The sequence below is a fragment of the Macrobrachium nipponense genome, chromosome 31, assembly GCF_015104395.2.
Source record: "Macrobrachium nipponense isolate FS-2020 chromosome 31, ASM1510439v2, whole genome shotgun sequence".
Lineage (NCBI taxonomy): Eukaryota > Metazoa > Arthropoda > Malacostraca > Decapoda > Palaemonidae > Macrobrachium > Macrobrachium nipponense.
Genome location: NC_061093.1, coordinates 25,631,396 through 25,648,456, shown reverse-complemented (window position 1 = coordinate 25,648,456; position 17,061 = coordinate 25,631,396). Strand labels below are relative to the sequence as shown.

At 46.8% G+C, this 17,061-nt stretch overlaps 1 protein-coding gene across 1 annotated transcript in view; it reads right to left on the bottom strand.

Annotated features, from left to right (window-relative positions):
- Positions 1-1,204: 1,204 nt before the first annotated feature.
- The window catches only part of LOC135206700 (NADH dehydrogenase [ubiquinone] 1 beta subcomplex subunit 7-like), a 32,270-nt gene continuing 16,413 nt past the window's right edge, over positions 1,205-17,061 (bottom strand). Inside the window, exons 2-3 of the mRNA XM_064238121.1 lie at positions 8,840-9,008; positions 1,205-1,503 (exon numbers count right to left, since the gene is read on the bottom strand). Of these exons, the coding sequence (XP_064094191.1) occupies positions 1,401-1,503; positions 8,840-9,008 (272 nt within the window). The 3' untranslated portion in view covers positions 1,205-1,400. The remainder of the gene's footprint in view (positions 1,504-8,839; positions 9,009-17,061) is intronic.

The following is a 17,061-nucleotide window of genomic DNA, read 5'->3' as shown; positions in this document are numbered from 1 at the left end:
GTGGGGCGTGATTCAAAAGTTTTAGGCTGGTAGGCCTATAAGTATTTTTCTTTTCCGCGAAATTTAAAAAAAAAAACTTTTGTAAGTCGACGTAAAATACGTCCAGTCGGCACACGGGAGACAAAAAATGTCAACGTAAAATACGTCCAGTCGGCGTAAGAGGGTTAAATCTAGTGTTTATATTTAATTTCATTCTTCAATTTTATAATTTTATGTAATTCCTACACGAATTTTCAACCTTAGTGAACAAAAATAAATGGAAAAATATGAATTGAAATGGTCATTCATGGTCGGATGGAATGCATTATTTGCTTTTTATAACATTCTTATGGGAAAATCCATTTAGGTTACGAAGCAGGTTCTGGAACGGATTAAATTCATAACCCAAGGTATTACTGTACAATGATTTCCTAACCATGTCATTTTTGTACCTGCGCTAAAATGTAAGTGTTTAAACTACAAACATTTTTATTCAAGAAATCACAATGATCTCTTAGTATGTATTATCTGTAATGACAAAATTCAATAAACAAACTATAATCACTGTCATTTTCACACCAGATAATCAAGTGCCAACCTCCTAGAAGAGGCAGAAGTTCTTTTTGCATGGAGTGTCTTGGTATTTTTAAAGGCATGTGCATAAACTAATTAATAAAGTAATGGATTTGTATTAATTAAAAAATTATATATCACCCATATTCCAAGCTATATTATGCCACAATTTCTACTCCCCAATTTGTGATTCCTGTATTATAGGGTCAGTGATACAGTTTATATCAAAATTATTGGTTGGTACTTCATGACACAATTTAATTACATAACTACTTTGGCAAGTGCAGGATAGAACATTAACCTCATAACTCTTCCAAAATTTTATTTTGGCAAAGTACAGAGGCTTTTCCTGGAAAATATAATTCTTGGGACATCAAGGTGACAAAGAGATCTGAAACAATTGTAGAGATCCCAGAAGGTATAAATCATAATCAGAAAAAGGAAAATTACTCATACACTGAAAATATTTACATATAATTTATATCACTTCATAAAAAGTTATTTACATGAAGGAATAATACCTGTCATCTAGACAATATCCTATCATATTTGAATCATTTATTCAAAACTGACAAAACTGCAGGCGTATAGATCAATATAAAAACTCAAGGTACTTTAAGGCCTAACGAAAAAAAAAATCTTAATAACACTATGTAGAATATGGTTTAAAACTTCTACAGTACAATATTAACATTACAGCTTAAACATAATTTTTGATGGACCTTTAAAAAGCTAATACAAAATATGCTGAATTTATATTTGTCACGACTGAAATAAAGTCCTGCAGAAATATTAAAAACTATAATCTTCATACTCAACAATACACTCATGCATCTTGACAGTGGTATCTACTCCTCGTCTACCGCCTCACGGGCAGCTTTAGCAGCTTTCCTCTTGGCACGCTCTAATAAACGGCGCTCACGTTCAAACTCTTTCATTCTCAAGACATAACTGAAATTACAAATATATTTAGTACAGTAATAGATATAAAAATGATATTGTTATTGTACAATAAAGTTTCATACATACTTACCTGGCAGATATATACTTAGCTATAGACTCCGTCGTCCCCGACAGAAATTCAAATTTCGCGGCACACGCTACAGGTAGGTCAGGTGATCTACTGGCCTGCCGCTGGGTGGCAGGAATAGGAACCATTACCGTTCTTGAACCAGATTTTCTCTTCCACCTGTCTCCTGAGGGGAGGCTGGGTGGGCCATTTAATTGTATATATCTGCCAGGTAAGTATGTATGAAACTTTATTGTATAATAACAATATCATTTTCATACATTCAACTTCCCTGTCAGATATATACTTAGCTGATTGGCACCTTTGGCGGAGGGTTAGAGACAGCTAATTACTGATTAGACAGGTAAACAACATACGTTGTAGGTAATAAAAATAATTAACAATACCCTGGTTCCTACCTGTTTTGGCGGAAGATTTCATAGCTACTGCTTAGAAGTCTGCTTCGCCTCAAAAGCCTCAGCGAGGGTGTGACCTATGGCTGAGAACTCTTGTGAGGACTGTCAATGGGGTCTTATCCACTTACTCGACAGAACCTGATGGCAATTGTCACTGGGGTCCTATCCACTTACATGACAATATACCTATGCCTAATAGCATACAAAGGAGTAAAACACTGATCCCGATCACCTGATCCTAACTGTGGATTAGTATTTACGATTAAACCGCCTTTCAAACAACCTTAAAAACTCAACACCAAACTATTTCACAATCAAAACTATACAAAACATAAGGAAAAAATTAAGGATCAGTCTTATCTCCTTTACCCAGCACTGTATCCGCTGATACATACGGACCCAGAGAGAAGCATTTCTCGTATGTTACCCTTACATCCTTTAAATTATGGGAGGCAACCACCGAGTTGCACCTCCAATATGTGGCTGCTAAGATGTTTTTCATCGACATGTTCTTATTGAACGATAACGATGTAGCAACTGCACGTACCTCGTGCGCTTTAACTCTTAATGTCGTAAATGAATCACTCACACTTCATGTGCGCCTCAGTTATTACATTTCTGACAAAAAAAAAATGCTAATGCATTCTTGGACATTGGTCTCTTTGGGTCCTTAACCGCACACCAGAGGCTCTGATTGCAACCTTGCAAGTGTTTCTTCTTCTGCAGGTAAAATTTTAATGCTCTAACAGGGCATAATGATCTTTCAATTTCATTTCCCACCAATTGAGAAAGCCCTTTTACTTCAAAGCTTCTGGGCCAAGGTCTTGAGGGATTTTCGTTTTTTGCTAAAAACAAGGGTCTGAAAGATACCACTGCCGAGTCTCCCTTAAAGCCCACTCTCGAGTCTAGAGCTTGCAATTCGCTTACTCTTTTTGCAGTAGCGAGAGATATCAGAAAAATACACTTTCTTGTGATGTCTCTGAAGGACGCTTTATCGGGAGGCTCGAACTTCTCTGATGTGAGGTATCTGAGAACCACATCTAGGTTCCAACTAGGGGTGAGTGAAGTCCTTGATTTAGTAGTCTCAAATGATCGAATCAAATCATGAAGGTCTTTGTTATTCTCTATGTTCAGGCCCCTGTTCCTGAACACAGCAGATAACATGCTCTTATAACCCTTTATAGTGGACACCGCTAATTGAGATTCCTCCCGCAAATATAGAAGGAAATCAGCAATTTCTGTCACAGAGGTATCGGAGGAGGACAGCGTCTTTGCCTTGCACCATCTGCGGAAAACTTCCCACTTCGATTGGTATATCCGCATGGTAGAGGAGGATCTTGCTCTCGCAATTGCTTTCGCAGCTTTGTGAGAAAAGCCTCTCGCTCTGACCAATCTTTCAATAGTCGAAAGGCAGTCAGGGCGAGAGCGTGGATGTTTTTGTGATACCTCTCGAAGTGGGGTTGTTTGAGCAGATCTGTCCTTTCGGGAAGAGATCTGGGGAAGTCCACCGTCCATTCCTGTTCTCGAGCGGGCCAATAGGGAGCGATCAACGTCATCCTCATTCCTTCTGAGGACACAAACTTCCTTATCACTTCCCCCCAGTATCTTGAATGGGGGAAAAGCATATGCGTCTATGCCTGTCCAATTCATGAGCATGGCATCGACTGACATGGCTCTGGGATCCTCCCCCAACGAGCAGAAGTTCTCCATCCTTCTGGAGAGGAACGTTGCAAACAGGTCTACTTGAGGCTTCCCCCAAAGAGACCATAGTTGCTGGCAGACTTGTGAATGAAGGGTCCATTCTGTTGGAAGGACCTGGTTCTTCCTGCTCAATCTGTCTGCCCTTATATTTCTCCCTCCTTGAACGAATCTCGTCAGGAGCACTATCTTTCGTTCCTTCGCCCAGACCAATAGATCCCTTGCCAACTCGTAAAGGGAGAAAGAGTGTGTCCCCCCTGCTTTCTTATATATGCCAGAGCCGTGGTGTTGTCCGAGTTGACCTGGACCACCACGCCTCTGACTTCGTCCTCGAAATGTCTCAGAGCCAAATGAATGGCTATGAGCTCTTTTGCATTTATATGCCAGGTCGTCTGTTCTTTCGTCCAGCTGCCTGACACTTCCTTCGTCCCTAGTGTTGCTCCCCATCCCGTTTCCGAGGCGTCGGAGAACAACACTAGGTGAGGGTTCTGCAGAGACAAGGACACTCCCTCGTTCTTTTTATAGGTCCTAACCACCATTGTAAGTGGTCTTTGATGTTTTCCTCTATGGGAAAGGTATCTGTCAGCTCTCCTGCCTTTCTGTTCCAACTTCTCCTTAGGTGGAACTGCAAGGGTCTCATGTGCAGCCTCCCCAGAGAAACGAACTGCTCTAGCGACGAAAGGGTGCCCAGAAAACTGAGCCATTCCCTCGCTGAGCTTCGCTCTTTCTCTAGGAAGGCCGAGATCTTTTCCAACCCTCTCGTAATTCTTTCTTGGGATGGATATGCTCGAAAACCCCGAGAATCCATCCGAATCCCCAGATAGACAATGTTCTGGCTGGGGATCGTCTGAGACTTCCCAAGGTTCACGAGCAATCCGAGAGATCTGACTAGTCCCAGAGTTATCTCCAAGTCCTCCAAACACTGTTGTCTTGACTGCGCTCTTATGAGCCAGTCGTCCAAGTAAAGCGATATTCTCGCATTCCCCTCTAGATGTAGCCATCTTGCTACGTTCCTCATCAACGCCGTAAACACCTGAGGAGCTGTGCGAGAGGCCGAAACACAAAGCCCTGAATTGATAATTCATTCCCTGCACCATGAATCGAAGATATTTCCTCGATGAAGGATGCAGGGGGACGTGAAAGTAAGCGTCCTGAAGGTCGAGGGAGACCATCCAATCTCCTGGACGCAGAGCAGCAAGGACCGAGTTGGAAGTCTCCATGGAGAACTTTGTCTTCTCCACAAAGCGGTTCAATGCACTCAAGTCCAGGACCGGCCTCCACCCTCCCGAGGCTTTTGGCACTAAGAAGAGGCAATTGTAAAGGCCCCGGGAGTGAGGATCCTGTACTTGAAGGGGATGAGGTATCCTTTCTTGATCACTTCTAGGGACCAGGAATCTGCTTTTCTCGAGGCCCATGCTTCTGAAAATTTCAGAAGCCTGGCCCCTACTGGTGCTTGGAGGACTGGAGTATCATTTTGGATTCTTCCTCGGGACTCTAACGGAAGACCTTCCTCTTTTTTCCCCTCCTCTCTTCCTAGGGGCTCGGCTTGAAGAGCTCTCCCTCGAAAGGGCTGTTGGGCACTTCTTGGCTCCCTCTTCGTGACAGGAACGGCTGGTCTTGGCTTCTTTGCCGATTGCACAAGCAAATCTTGTGTTACCTTTTCAGTAAGAGTGTGGGAAATATCCCTCACTAATTGAGAAGGAAACAACTGTTTAGACAGAGGGGCGTATAAGAGAGAAGCCCTCTGCACTGGAGAGACTGCCTTAGTTAAGAATGAACTATAGACAGACCTCTTCTTCAGTATTCCTGCCCCGAAAAGGGATGCCACTTCCGCCGATCCATCTTGCACCGCCTTGTCCATGCAGGCGAGCACACTATGCAGGACTTCTGGTTCCAAGAAATCAGGGTCTTGAGTGTTCTTGGCCAAAGCCCCAAGGGACCAGTCTAGGAAGTTAAAAACTTCCAAGACATGGAATACTCCCTTGAGGAGATGGTCCATTTCAGACATGGTCCAGTTCGTTTTGGCTGATGGAAGAGCGTGTCTTCTTGCCGAGTCCACCAAGGTTGAGAAGTCCACTTCAGCAGAGGAGGGAAGAGTAAGTCCCATCGATTCTCCCGTGTTGTACCAAATCCCTCTTCTTCCCGATAGTCTGGAAGGGGGACAGGTAAACACAGTCTTCCCTGCCTCCTCCCTGGTTTTAAGCCAATTTCCGAAAGACTGCAAAGCCCTCTTCATTGAGATGGTAGGTTGCATCTTCAAAAGAGGAAGACTTTGCAGTTTTCGTACTCGAAAATAAAGACCGAGGAGAAGGAGGGGCAGCAGGGCTCAGTGACTCCCCGAATTCTTTCAATAAGAGGGCTGTCAAGGTCTTATAGTCTGAAAGACCGGCCCCCTTATTTTCTTCCGAGTCCGAGACATCTTCTATGTCATGAGGAGTGATATTTGGAGAAGAGTGCGCAACCGGAGGGGGACTCCTCTCTAGGCAAGGTGAAGGGCTCCTAGCAACACCAACTCCAACCTGACAAAGGCTACGGCGCCTGTGCACGTCTTGAGTGCCCGATGAAGGCCGGTATTGCCCTTGCCTTTTTACACTAAGCCCTCCGACAAGGGCACGGCCGCCTGCGACAACTCACGTCCCTATCAGGAGAAGGCCTTTTCAACCTTCGCAAAATCAGGCTATCCGACAGGGCTACGGCCGCCTTGTGCGTACCATGCTAGAGACCCTGTCAGGCGGAAAACTGATCCTCCTGCGAAAAGTTCCAAAGAGGAGCCAAAACCCTCCCGGTCCGCCTCTAACTCCATTCCCGATGAAGCTCCTGATTCATAGCGCCTGAAGCCTGGCTCCTGTAGCTTGGTTGGATCCTTGCATCTGGTTGACACTTGATGGATGGTAGGCGCTTTAGGCGTCAGGCGCTTGGAAGGAGGCTCAGGCTCTTTACCCCTAGCATCAGGCAGGTTTCAGGTGCTTCAGGCGCTTTGCACCTCGTTTCAGGCGCCTCAGGCGCTTTGCGTCTTATTTCAGACGCTTCAGGCGCTTTGCGCCTCGTTCCAGGCGCCTCAGGCGCTTTGCGTCTAGTAGGAGTTTCAGGCGCTCTTCGCCATTCATCAAAATCCTCTCGCCTCGTAGGCGCTTTGCGCCTGACAGGAGCCTGGAGCCTGGCAGGCGCCTCGTCCGAGCTGTCAGAGACTTCCATCGGACGGGATCTTTTTACTGGAAGGAATTTATCCTTTCTTCTAGGAGGATCCTTCTTCAAAACACCTACTAAGGAAGATATCTGCTTCTGCATTTGTTCCAAGATCTTTGTAGCTGCGTCTTCTCCTTCTAATTCCGATGTAGGGGAAGGAGCATCTGTTGAAATTACCTCCTTTCTCTTCTTTTCCGGAGGATATTCTTCCGGAAATTCTTCCGGGCTAGAGTCGAAAACTGGCGACATCCAAGATCTCTTAGAAGGTCTCGACAGTCTGTCCGAACTCCATCCTTTCTTTGAAGATGAATTGGAAGAAGAAAAGCACTGTTTTAGGATGTCTTTTCAACGACTATCCTTGGCAGTCTGGGACGCAACTACAGAATCTGCCGAGGGGACACCTGACCGGTGGGGATTCTCTGAAACCTCCCTGCGGCTTTCGACATTCCTTCTCCTCTGGGCTTGGGAGCTTGGAAGAGGTCTAGACCTGGGAGCGAGACAGCTGATCAGACGCACCCTCCACTTCACTGGGAACACTTTCACTATGCTTACCTTCCAATTCCTTTTACCTTCCAATTCCTTTAACTTACACTCCATCTCCAAAAGTGAAGCTTTCAGACTTGCAATTTCCGATGTTGAACTTGCAGAGTCAGACAATTGAGAAGGTAAAGCTGTATGGGAGGAAACATTTGGATTAGAGATAGGCAAGCGACTACTAACTGGCTCGTTAGAGACCGACCTACTCAAACTCTTGGAAGAGGCTTTTCTAGCCCTATCCCTTTCCAACTTTCTTAAATAAGAATAAAGTATCTTCCATTCCTCCTCATTTAAATCCTTGCATTCTTCGCATGTATTCAATTGTGAGCATTCATTCCCTCTACAATTCTTACAAGTAGTGTGAGGATCTACCGAAGCTTTCGGTAGTCTCACATAACAACTTTCATTCACACACACTCTGAACGAAAACGAAGTATCGGACATTCTGAGAAAAATCCAAATCCAAAATAAAAAACAGTCCACAAAAGTGTATGCCAGGCCAGAGATCCAATACGTCACCAAAATAGCAGTCTAGAAGATCAATGGCGATGAAATTCGAAAGTCAAAGTCAGGAGGAACTAGCAAACGATGTTACCAGCCCCGGCGACAGAGAAAATCTGGTTCAAGAACGGTAATGGTTCCTATTCCTGCCACCCAGCGGCAGGCCGGTAGATCACCTGACCTACCTGTAGCGTGTGCCGCGAAATTTGAATTTCTGTCGGGGACGACGGAGTCTATAGCTAAGTATATATCTGACAGGGAAGTTGAATGTATGAAAATGTTGGATTTTTCATCAAGCTATGATTCTTACATACCAAAGGGCTTAATACAAAGAAAATGGAAAACAAGTTTACTAATTTAGTGTTATGGTAAAGAGCGACCAGCCCTGCAGCACTGTCCTCTACAGATTTTTACAATAGTCATCGCCTGACTGAACTGATTTTAATGTACAAATAACAAAACAGGAGACCATATGGGTACCGAAGATGATAAAGTCATGTATAAGTTTAAAGAGTTTTAGCAAATTATGTTAACATCATGATAATTTTGAGAATAGCATTGAAAGTCAAGCTAAATAAGGTAATACATCTACAACTCTGGCATTATCTAAATAAATAATACCTGATCAAGTCAATCAAAAGCAGTTGCAAAATGCAATATTCTATAGTAGGGTTTGTCCTATAATTTCTTGTATCCAACTTTTACATGACTAACTCCATAAGAATTTAGAGCTTTGAGCACTTGTGAATGACCAGTAAAGGATTTCTATAATGAGAACTATCCAAAACCTAGTTTTTCATTTTAGTAAACAAATAAGAGTAAAACATTCACTCATAAATCTAAGTGTGCTGTCTGAAGCTTATCATCAAATTAGAGCAATGCACTATTGTACTTTTATTGTGTCAATAAAAATGACTACTTGAGCTACAGCTGTACTTACTCATCATACTCGCAATTGAGGTATTCATGTTTTTCATGAGCGCATTTATAGGCAAGAGGCCAAACTTTCTGTCGACAAGCCATGTGCTTTATGAGGAGGTGTGCACAATAATCTCGATTTTCTAAAGGTATTTTGGCAGAGTCCATCTCCTCCACAGTTGCAACCATAGCTGAAAAGAAAAGTAAAGTTATAATAAAATAACAGTAGTTCACAGCATGGTAACCATAAGAACTGTATCAATAGATTGCCAAATAAGAATTTACCAAGAATAGCTTTTTCCATAGAAGTGAAAATACACTTACTTACAGCATATGCCTATAAATTCCTCAAACAATTTTAGTTTGCTATTGTCAACAATGACTACTTCAATTCTGTATTCCTTCAACATCAAATTTTTTTCAAATAAATTGTATTTTTCCAAACTATACAAACCTGAGGTCCTGGGCAGAGATACGGTTTGGTAGTCAATCAATGCAGGGGAGAGAGACATAACCGACCGTGCATTTCGGAGACCCAGCTGCAACTGAGCTGCCTCGGGCAGTTCAAATACGCAGTAGCTCTCGCTGACTCGTCATCCTGAGTTGCCAGGTAATCCATTCCACGAAGGAATGCTTTTGGCTAGAACCATTGAGCATAAATAAAAGATATGCTCAAGCAATTATATTTAAACGAAATGGATTTCAGTAAATACAAAAGCTGAATTGGTGTTGTCGTGACAATACCATAAGTATCTAAAATCGAAACTGGTAACTCCTGGGAGGTTGCAGGCAGCCCCGAGTTGCAGTTCAATTAGGATACGAGTCATCTTGGTCACAATCCGTAGAGTTAACTACGGTATGCGCCTACAACCCGGACAATTCAACTGCTTAATAAAATCATGTCGCGAGGGTAATATACGAAGTATATTTGTAGGTTTCTGTACAACGACCTCCATCCTAAATTCTTTTCCCCTTGAGGAATGAGAACAAGGATTGGAGATTGACCACCTTCGTTCTCTAGTCAAGAGAGTGAAGAAGTCTTTCCCAAAGGAAAGCTTTAATGGTGAACAGAATACCGAAGACGAAAGTTCAAGCCAAACTGGATGTTCCCGTCCGTTCTTCTCTATTCCAGGTTGGTCGCCTACTGTGAGATACTCTTCTTTCAGCAGCCATCTTCTTCCAAATGCTAGAAATTCCAGGAATTCAAGCATTAGGTGAGGTTCCCGATTATCGTGGTAACAATTATCGGGGATGCTCGTCTCGCTCACTTTGGACCGTGGTCTCGTCTAAGTGTTCAGAGATCGTAAAAAACTCGAACACTTTGAGAGTGCTAGAAATTCCGCAGAATTCTAAGCACTCTGCAAAACCCCCACCGAATTTGTCAAACGATATCGGCTGGTGGTCCTCTCGATTCCCGTAGAAATCGAGGATGGGGCAGAATCCTTCCTCAATGACCGGGGCTTACGTCAGGTAGGACCCGAAGGTCCCCCCGGTAGCGCAGTCCCCAGCGTGGGATCCTACAAAGAAACCTCTGTAGGATCCCTCCCCTTTCCCTCGTAGCCGTGAGGAGAGAGGGAATGGGGGAGGCATTGGATACTCACTCGCCTTCCCAGCGGAACTAGCAGTTGGAGAAGAGAAGGAGCAGCGATGGCCTCTCAGAGTCTGGGGAAACGCATCGTCAGGAGAAAACGTTTTCCCGAGGAGGGTTACGAACTCGTACTGTAGGTAAGGGTCTGCCGCCACTGTGAACGTCGTCTGGGTGGGGCTGATCGACACCTGACAGGAGAGAGCCGATACCGTCCTCCGACTCATTCCAGTCCTCGTCAAGGTCGAAACCTCCCAAGAGGACCGAAGGGATATTGAAATACGGTTTCCGAAGACACGTAGAAACGCCGCTGTCGCAGTAGAGGAGGTGGAAATAGCTTGTTCGACCGGCCAGATCTGAAAGAGCCTTCTTGTCCAGAGACGAGAGACTCTACCTGGTTCAACACAGTCGGCAAGCTCCGATCGCCGCAGACCCACCGTCAGTTTGGGTTCCCTCTCGGGCCCCAAAACGACTCGAGCCGAGACGTGGGCTCTGCTGGTGGGAGCGGCGATCCTTCCCCAAGGTCGTTGTGCTGACGAATCAGCGCCATAACCTCGGCAAAGTTCCTCTGGATCTCGGAAGTCACAGCATCTTGCAGAGTAGGACCGTCAAGCCCCTCGAACAAGAGCATATTCCGAGAACCTCCCCCTTAAGGAGGGGGAACAGCGACAGCCCTCTCGGTCTCCTCCTGTCACTTGCGCGTACGTCCTGGTCGGTCCGAAGATCGTGCCTGGTACATACGGCGCCGTGACAGGATCGTGCAGGGCGCGCCCCTCACGATCACTGTACTGTGCCTCGCTCTTCCCGGTGTAAACCGAGGAAGTTGAAGGCACAGGAGAGGAAGACCTGATGCTCCCCTTCACTCGCTGGCTTAACCAGCGGGCTTGGAGGGCTGCAGGCGATCGCCAACCCGTGGTGGCGATCGAGCTGCAGGCCTAGTCGAGACGTCTCCCTGAGGAGAACGGCTGGACTGAGTACAGCGGCCCCGATCTCGTGTGTCAGGGTAGCTTCTGCTGCTGGTTGCCGTACCCGCACGTTCCCTGTGGGAGCGACGGTCAGGCGACCTGCAGAGACCACTGTCACGGTGAGACCGGTGCTTGTCCTTACGGTGCTTCACACCGCTGATGTCAGCCGTGGCTGGCACCGGCGATCGGGGGGACCTCTTCCCAGCCTCGGCCCGTGGCCGGTCAGAGACCGTCACGTCAACCCGGGTAGCCAGCCGGTCGCTACAAGAGCGAGAGCTGGCCTGGTGGGAGGCGCCTGAGCGGCTCTCACCAGCCTTCCGCTCCGTGCCGTGAACCTGACGCCGAGCGAGCTCTGACGTCTGGTTCTTGGCTGTACGGTCGCTGGCAGGCGACCGTGTGTACGGTACTTCTCGCGAACGAGAGGCTGAGACGGAACCCGATGCAGTGGCAGAGACTCTGGCACCAGGCGAGGAAGTGCCAGTGTTAGCCGGCACTCCTCTGGTCCGCGTAGTCTTCTCCCTTGCGGAAGAAGAGACGGGCCCTGCTCGCGATATAGCACGAGGACCAGCGGAAGAACCCCCCCGTCCCAGTCGAAGGGGAAGAGGCGGCGGCCGACGACGACGAAGAAGATGAAGACGACGAGGACAACACCTTCCTCCTCTTCTTCGTCAGCTTCCTCAGAACAGACGTAAGATCTGCCATCCAGGGCGGAGCCAGGGCTGCTGTAGCCGAAGCCACAGGGCCCGGACGCACTTGTACAGACAGACCAAAGTCTGGGGCAGTACCACCACGAACAGGGACGACTTCAGCAGGTATGGGCATCTCAGGAACGGCAGGAACAGCACACCAGACGCATCGGCAGCCAGAGCACAGCATCGGCACAGACAGCCAGCACAAACATCGGCAGGGACAGCTAGCACAGTATCGGCAGGTACGGCAGGCAGCACCGGTAGCACAGGAGGTGGAGCAGCAGCCAGCGACATCCTGATACCGGCGGCAGGTCCAGGGGCAAGCTCTAGGCTGCGGCAGCGCAGCAACCCCGAGCGGCGGCGGCACGTCCCCCCCCTCGGTACGGCGAACGGCCCTGCACAGCGGTTGTAGGCGAGACTGTTACCAGGTGAGGAGGGGCGGCGTACCCTGGAATCGACAATCGTTGTCGTGGTCACCGCTCCATTGGTGACCGCAGCAAGTCCAGGCAGATAAAGCAGCAGCCCGTGGACACTAGGCACGCCCTGCAGACCGAGGGACGCCCACACCTGACCAAGGTTATCGCTCGTGGTAGTAGTACCTGCGGAAGTAATAGTAGAGTGATTAAGGGGGGGAAGACCCCTCGCACAGGGGGGGGGGGGGGGGTGGGGGGGGGGGAGCCCCACCCTGAACGAGCGGCAGACCCCGAATACAATAGTACGTCGGGGCACCGAAAGCCCTCCTCCGTGCTCGACAGATCGGGCGAGGAGAAGGACCCGGATACCCCCCCTCCCGAAGGGGAAGGGGCATCCGCGGGAGCTGAGGGGGGGGGGGGGGGCAAGCCCCCGCTTCCCCCCCCCCCACCCCCGCACGGCACCCATGCACCCAAAACAATATACAGCACGGTCCGAGAGCAATCGTGCCCTCGGCACCGAGTAGAAGGGCAAAAGGATCAAATCCCGGTCTGAGCGGAATCTTGATCCAATGAATATTGATGCAATCAATAATAATATATGAAAATGAAAAAGAATACTGCACTTGCGATTCCACTTTCACACAAAATTAAAGTGCTCGAGCCGAGCACATTCGTGCCCTCGGCACCGAGCGCACAGGGCAAAAATATAAATGAAAAAGAGTACTACTTACTTACAATTTTCACTTACACATTTCCACCCAAAAATTCACATAAAGGGCTCGGGTCAAGCGCATTCGCGCCCTCGGCACCGAGCGCGAGGGGAAAAGATCCATCCCGATTATGAGTGGAAACCTTGATCCCTGATGAATGATGCAATCAAAATAATATATGAAAATGAAAAAGAATACTGCACTTGCAATTTCACTTTCCCACAAACTAAAAGGGGAAAGATCAATTCCCGGGTAAGAGCGGAAACCTTGATCCAAGAATATGATGCAATCAAAATAATAATATATGAAAATGAAAAGAATACTGCACTTGCTATTCTTTCATACAAAATAAAGGGTTCGTGCCGAGCGCATTCGCGCCCTCGGCACCGAGCGCACAGGGCAAAAATATAAATGAAAAAGAGTACTTACAATTTTCGTTTACACATTCACCCAAATACACGGCTCGGCGTGAGCGCACTCTCGCCCTCGAGCACACAAAATATAAGGATCAACTCTGGGAAACAATAAAGTTTTATACATACTTACCTGACAGATATATACTTAGCTATAGACTCCGTCGTCTCCGACAGAATTTCAAATTTCGCGGCACACGCTACCGGTAGGTCAGGTGATCTACCGCCCTGCCCTGGGTGGCAGGACTAGGAACCATTCCCGTTTTCTAATCAGAATTCTTCTCTTCCACCTGTCTCCTGCGGGGAGGCTGGGTGGGCCATTAATCGTATATATCTGTCAGGTAAGTATGTATAAAACTTTATTGTAACATGACAATATCATTTTTATACATTCAACTTCCCTGCCAGATATATACTTAGCTGATTAGCACCCATTGGTGGTGGGTAAGAGACAGCTAACTACTGAAATAGACAGGTAAACAACATATGTTGTAGGTATTAATAAACCTTGGTTCCTACCTTATTAGGCTGAAGACTTCGCGGCTACTGCCTTGGAGTCTGCTTAGCCTCAAGAGCCTCAGCGAGATATTGATCTATGGCTAAGAGTTCTTGTGGGTCTGCCAATGGGTCTTATCCACTTACTCGGCAGAGCCTAAAAGGCCTTTGTCATTGGGTGCTATTCACACTAACATGACAATCACCTTGTTCAAGGAGCACAACACCGATCCCGATCACCTGATCCTAACATCCATGTTAGTTCTAAGATTGCAAGGAGTTATCCCCGAACTCCTTACAAACAACCAAAAACTCGAAACATAATTACACTTTCATTTATACAAAAATACAAAAAAAAAATTTTGTACTACCCGACTAGCCATACATATCCTTGATCCCCTACCAGCAATGACACTATGCGCCCGTGCGACATCCGTGAGCTTGCTAATAGAAAACCAAGCACATATCTGACAAGAGGGTTTATGTACGATAAAATCAAAATATTTTAAGGATCAGTCTTTGCTCCAAGACCCAGCACTGTATCTGCTGATACAAATGGACCTAGAGAGAAGCACTTCTCATAGGTCACTCTTACATCCTTCAGATAATGAGATGCAAACACTGAATTGCACCTCCAATACGTAGTCTCAATGATGTTTTTAAGAGACATATTCTTTTGGAACGCCAAGGACGTTGCTACTGCTCTCACCTCATGGGTCTTAACCTTTAGAAGACCGAAGGATTCCTCCGAGCAGTTCTTGTGAGCGTCCGTAATTACGCTTCTCACAAGAAAGCCAAGGCGTTCTTGGACATGAGTCTTTTGGGGTTCTTTACAGCACACCAAAGACCTTGTTGACAAGCTCCCATCTGTCTCTTCCTCTCTAAAAATAAAATTTAAGAGCTCTCACTGGACAGAGAGACCTCTCTGTCTCTCTGTCTACGAGGTTTAGATAGACCTTTTACTTCAAAGCTTCTGGCCAAGGTTTTGACGGTTTTCGTTCTTCGCCAGAAACATTGTCTGGAACGAACAGATGGCAGCATCTCCTTTGAACCCCACTGTGGAATCTAGAGCGTGCAATTCGCTCGTCCTCTTGGCTGTAGCGAGAGACAACAGGAATAACATTTCCTAGTGACGTCGCGGAAGGAAGCCAATGTAAAGGCTCGAATTTTATCCGATGAAAGGAATTTCAGGACCACGTCCAGATTCCCACTATGGTGTTCTAGGAGTTGCTGCTTTTGAGTTTCAAAGGATCTAATTAGATCGTGTAGATCTTTGTTATCTGCAATATCTAGCCCTCGATTCCTAAATACTGAAGACAGCATGCTTCTGTATCCCTTTATTGTTGAGACAGATAGGTGAGATTTCCTCTCTCAGAAAGAGGAGGAAATCGGCAATATTCACTATAGAGGTACTGGAGGAGGACAGCTTCTGACTCTTACACCACCTCCTAAAGACTTCCCACTTCGATTGGTATACTCTTCTCGTCGAAGCTCTGCGGGCTCTAGCGATAGAGCCCGCAGCCTTGCGAGAAAAGCCCCTCGCTCTGACAAGTCTTTCGATAGTCGAAAGGCAGTCAGAGCGAGACCTGGGAGGTTGTGATGACCTCTCGAAGTGGGGTTGTCTGAGTAGATCTGGTCTGTTTGGAAGAGATCTGGGGAAGTCCACTATCCACTCCAGTACCTCCGTGAACCATTCCTGGGCTGGCCAAAATGGGGCTATTAGTGTCAACTTCGTGCTCTTTGAAGCTACGAACTTCCTGAGACACTTCCCCAGGATCTTGAACGGGGGAAAGGCGTAGGCGTCCACACTCCGACAATCCAGGAGAAACGCGTCTATTGCGAAGGCTCTCGGTATCTTCCACTAGAGAGCAAAAGATCTCTACTCTTTTGGAGAGGAACGTCGCAAACAGGTCTATGTGAGGTCTCCCCCACAGGGACCAAAGACTTCGACACACTTCTTCGTGTAGAGTCCATTCTGTGGGAAGGACCTGATTCCTCCTGCTCAGTCTGTCCGCTCTCACATTATTTATCCCTCCCTTGTACAAATCTTGTGAGGAGATTATGCCTCTTTCTTCTGTCCAGGTTAACGATGTTTTGTTAACTGAAAGAGGGAGAAAGAGTGCGTGCCTCCCTGCTTGCGTATGTAAGCCAGAGCTGTGGTGTTTGTCCGAGTTTATCTGTATCACCCTGCCTCTGACTGTCTCTTCGAAGAACTTTAAGGCTAGGTGTATGGCCACTAGTTCCTTGCAATTGATGTGCCAGAACACCTGTTCCTTTGTCCAGGTGCCTGACACCTCCCTTGCTCCTAGCGTCGCTCCCCATCCCGACTCCGAAGCGTCGGAATATAACACTTGGTCTGGGTTCTGCAGGGCAAGCAATACGCCTTCGTTCTTTTAAGAGGAAGGATCCACCACTTCAAGTGATCTTTATCTCTGTGGAAGCGGGAAGATGTCCTAGAGTGTCCCGTCTTCCAACTCCACACCCCTTTCAGGAAAAAACTGAAGAGGGCGAAGGTGAAGCCTCCCCAGAGAGAAGAACTTTTCTAGTGAGGACAGGGTCCCTAAAAGGCTCAGATAATCCCTCGCTGAACTGTTCTTTCTCTCTAAGAAGCTCGAGATTTTTGACAAACCTCGAGTGATTCTTTCTCGCAAAGGAAATACTCGAAAACCCCGAGAATCCATCTGAATCCCCAGATAGACCAAGCTCTGGTCTGGGGATCAGCTGCGACTTCTCGAGGTTCACAGTAATCCCAGCGATTCTATCATGTTTCTTGTTACTGATAATCCAGTACCCAAGCATGAATCTCCGACTTGGCCCTGATCAGCCAGTCGTCTAAGTAGAGGGAGATGTTTATTCCCTCTAGGTGAAGCCATCTTGCCACATTTTGCCATCAGGTTGGTGAATACCTGCGGAGCTGTAGACAGACCGAAGCACAGAGCCCTGAATTGAAAATCTTGTCTCCTATCACAAACCG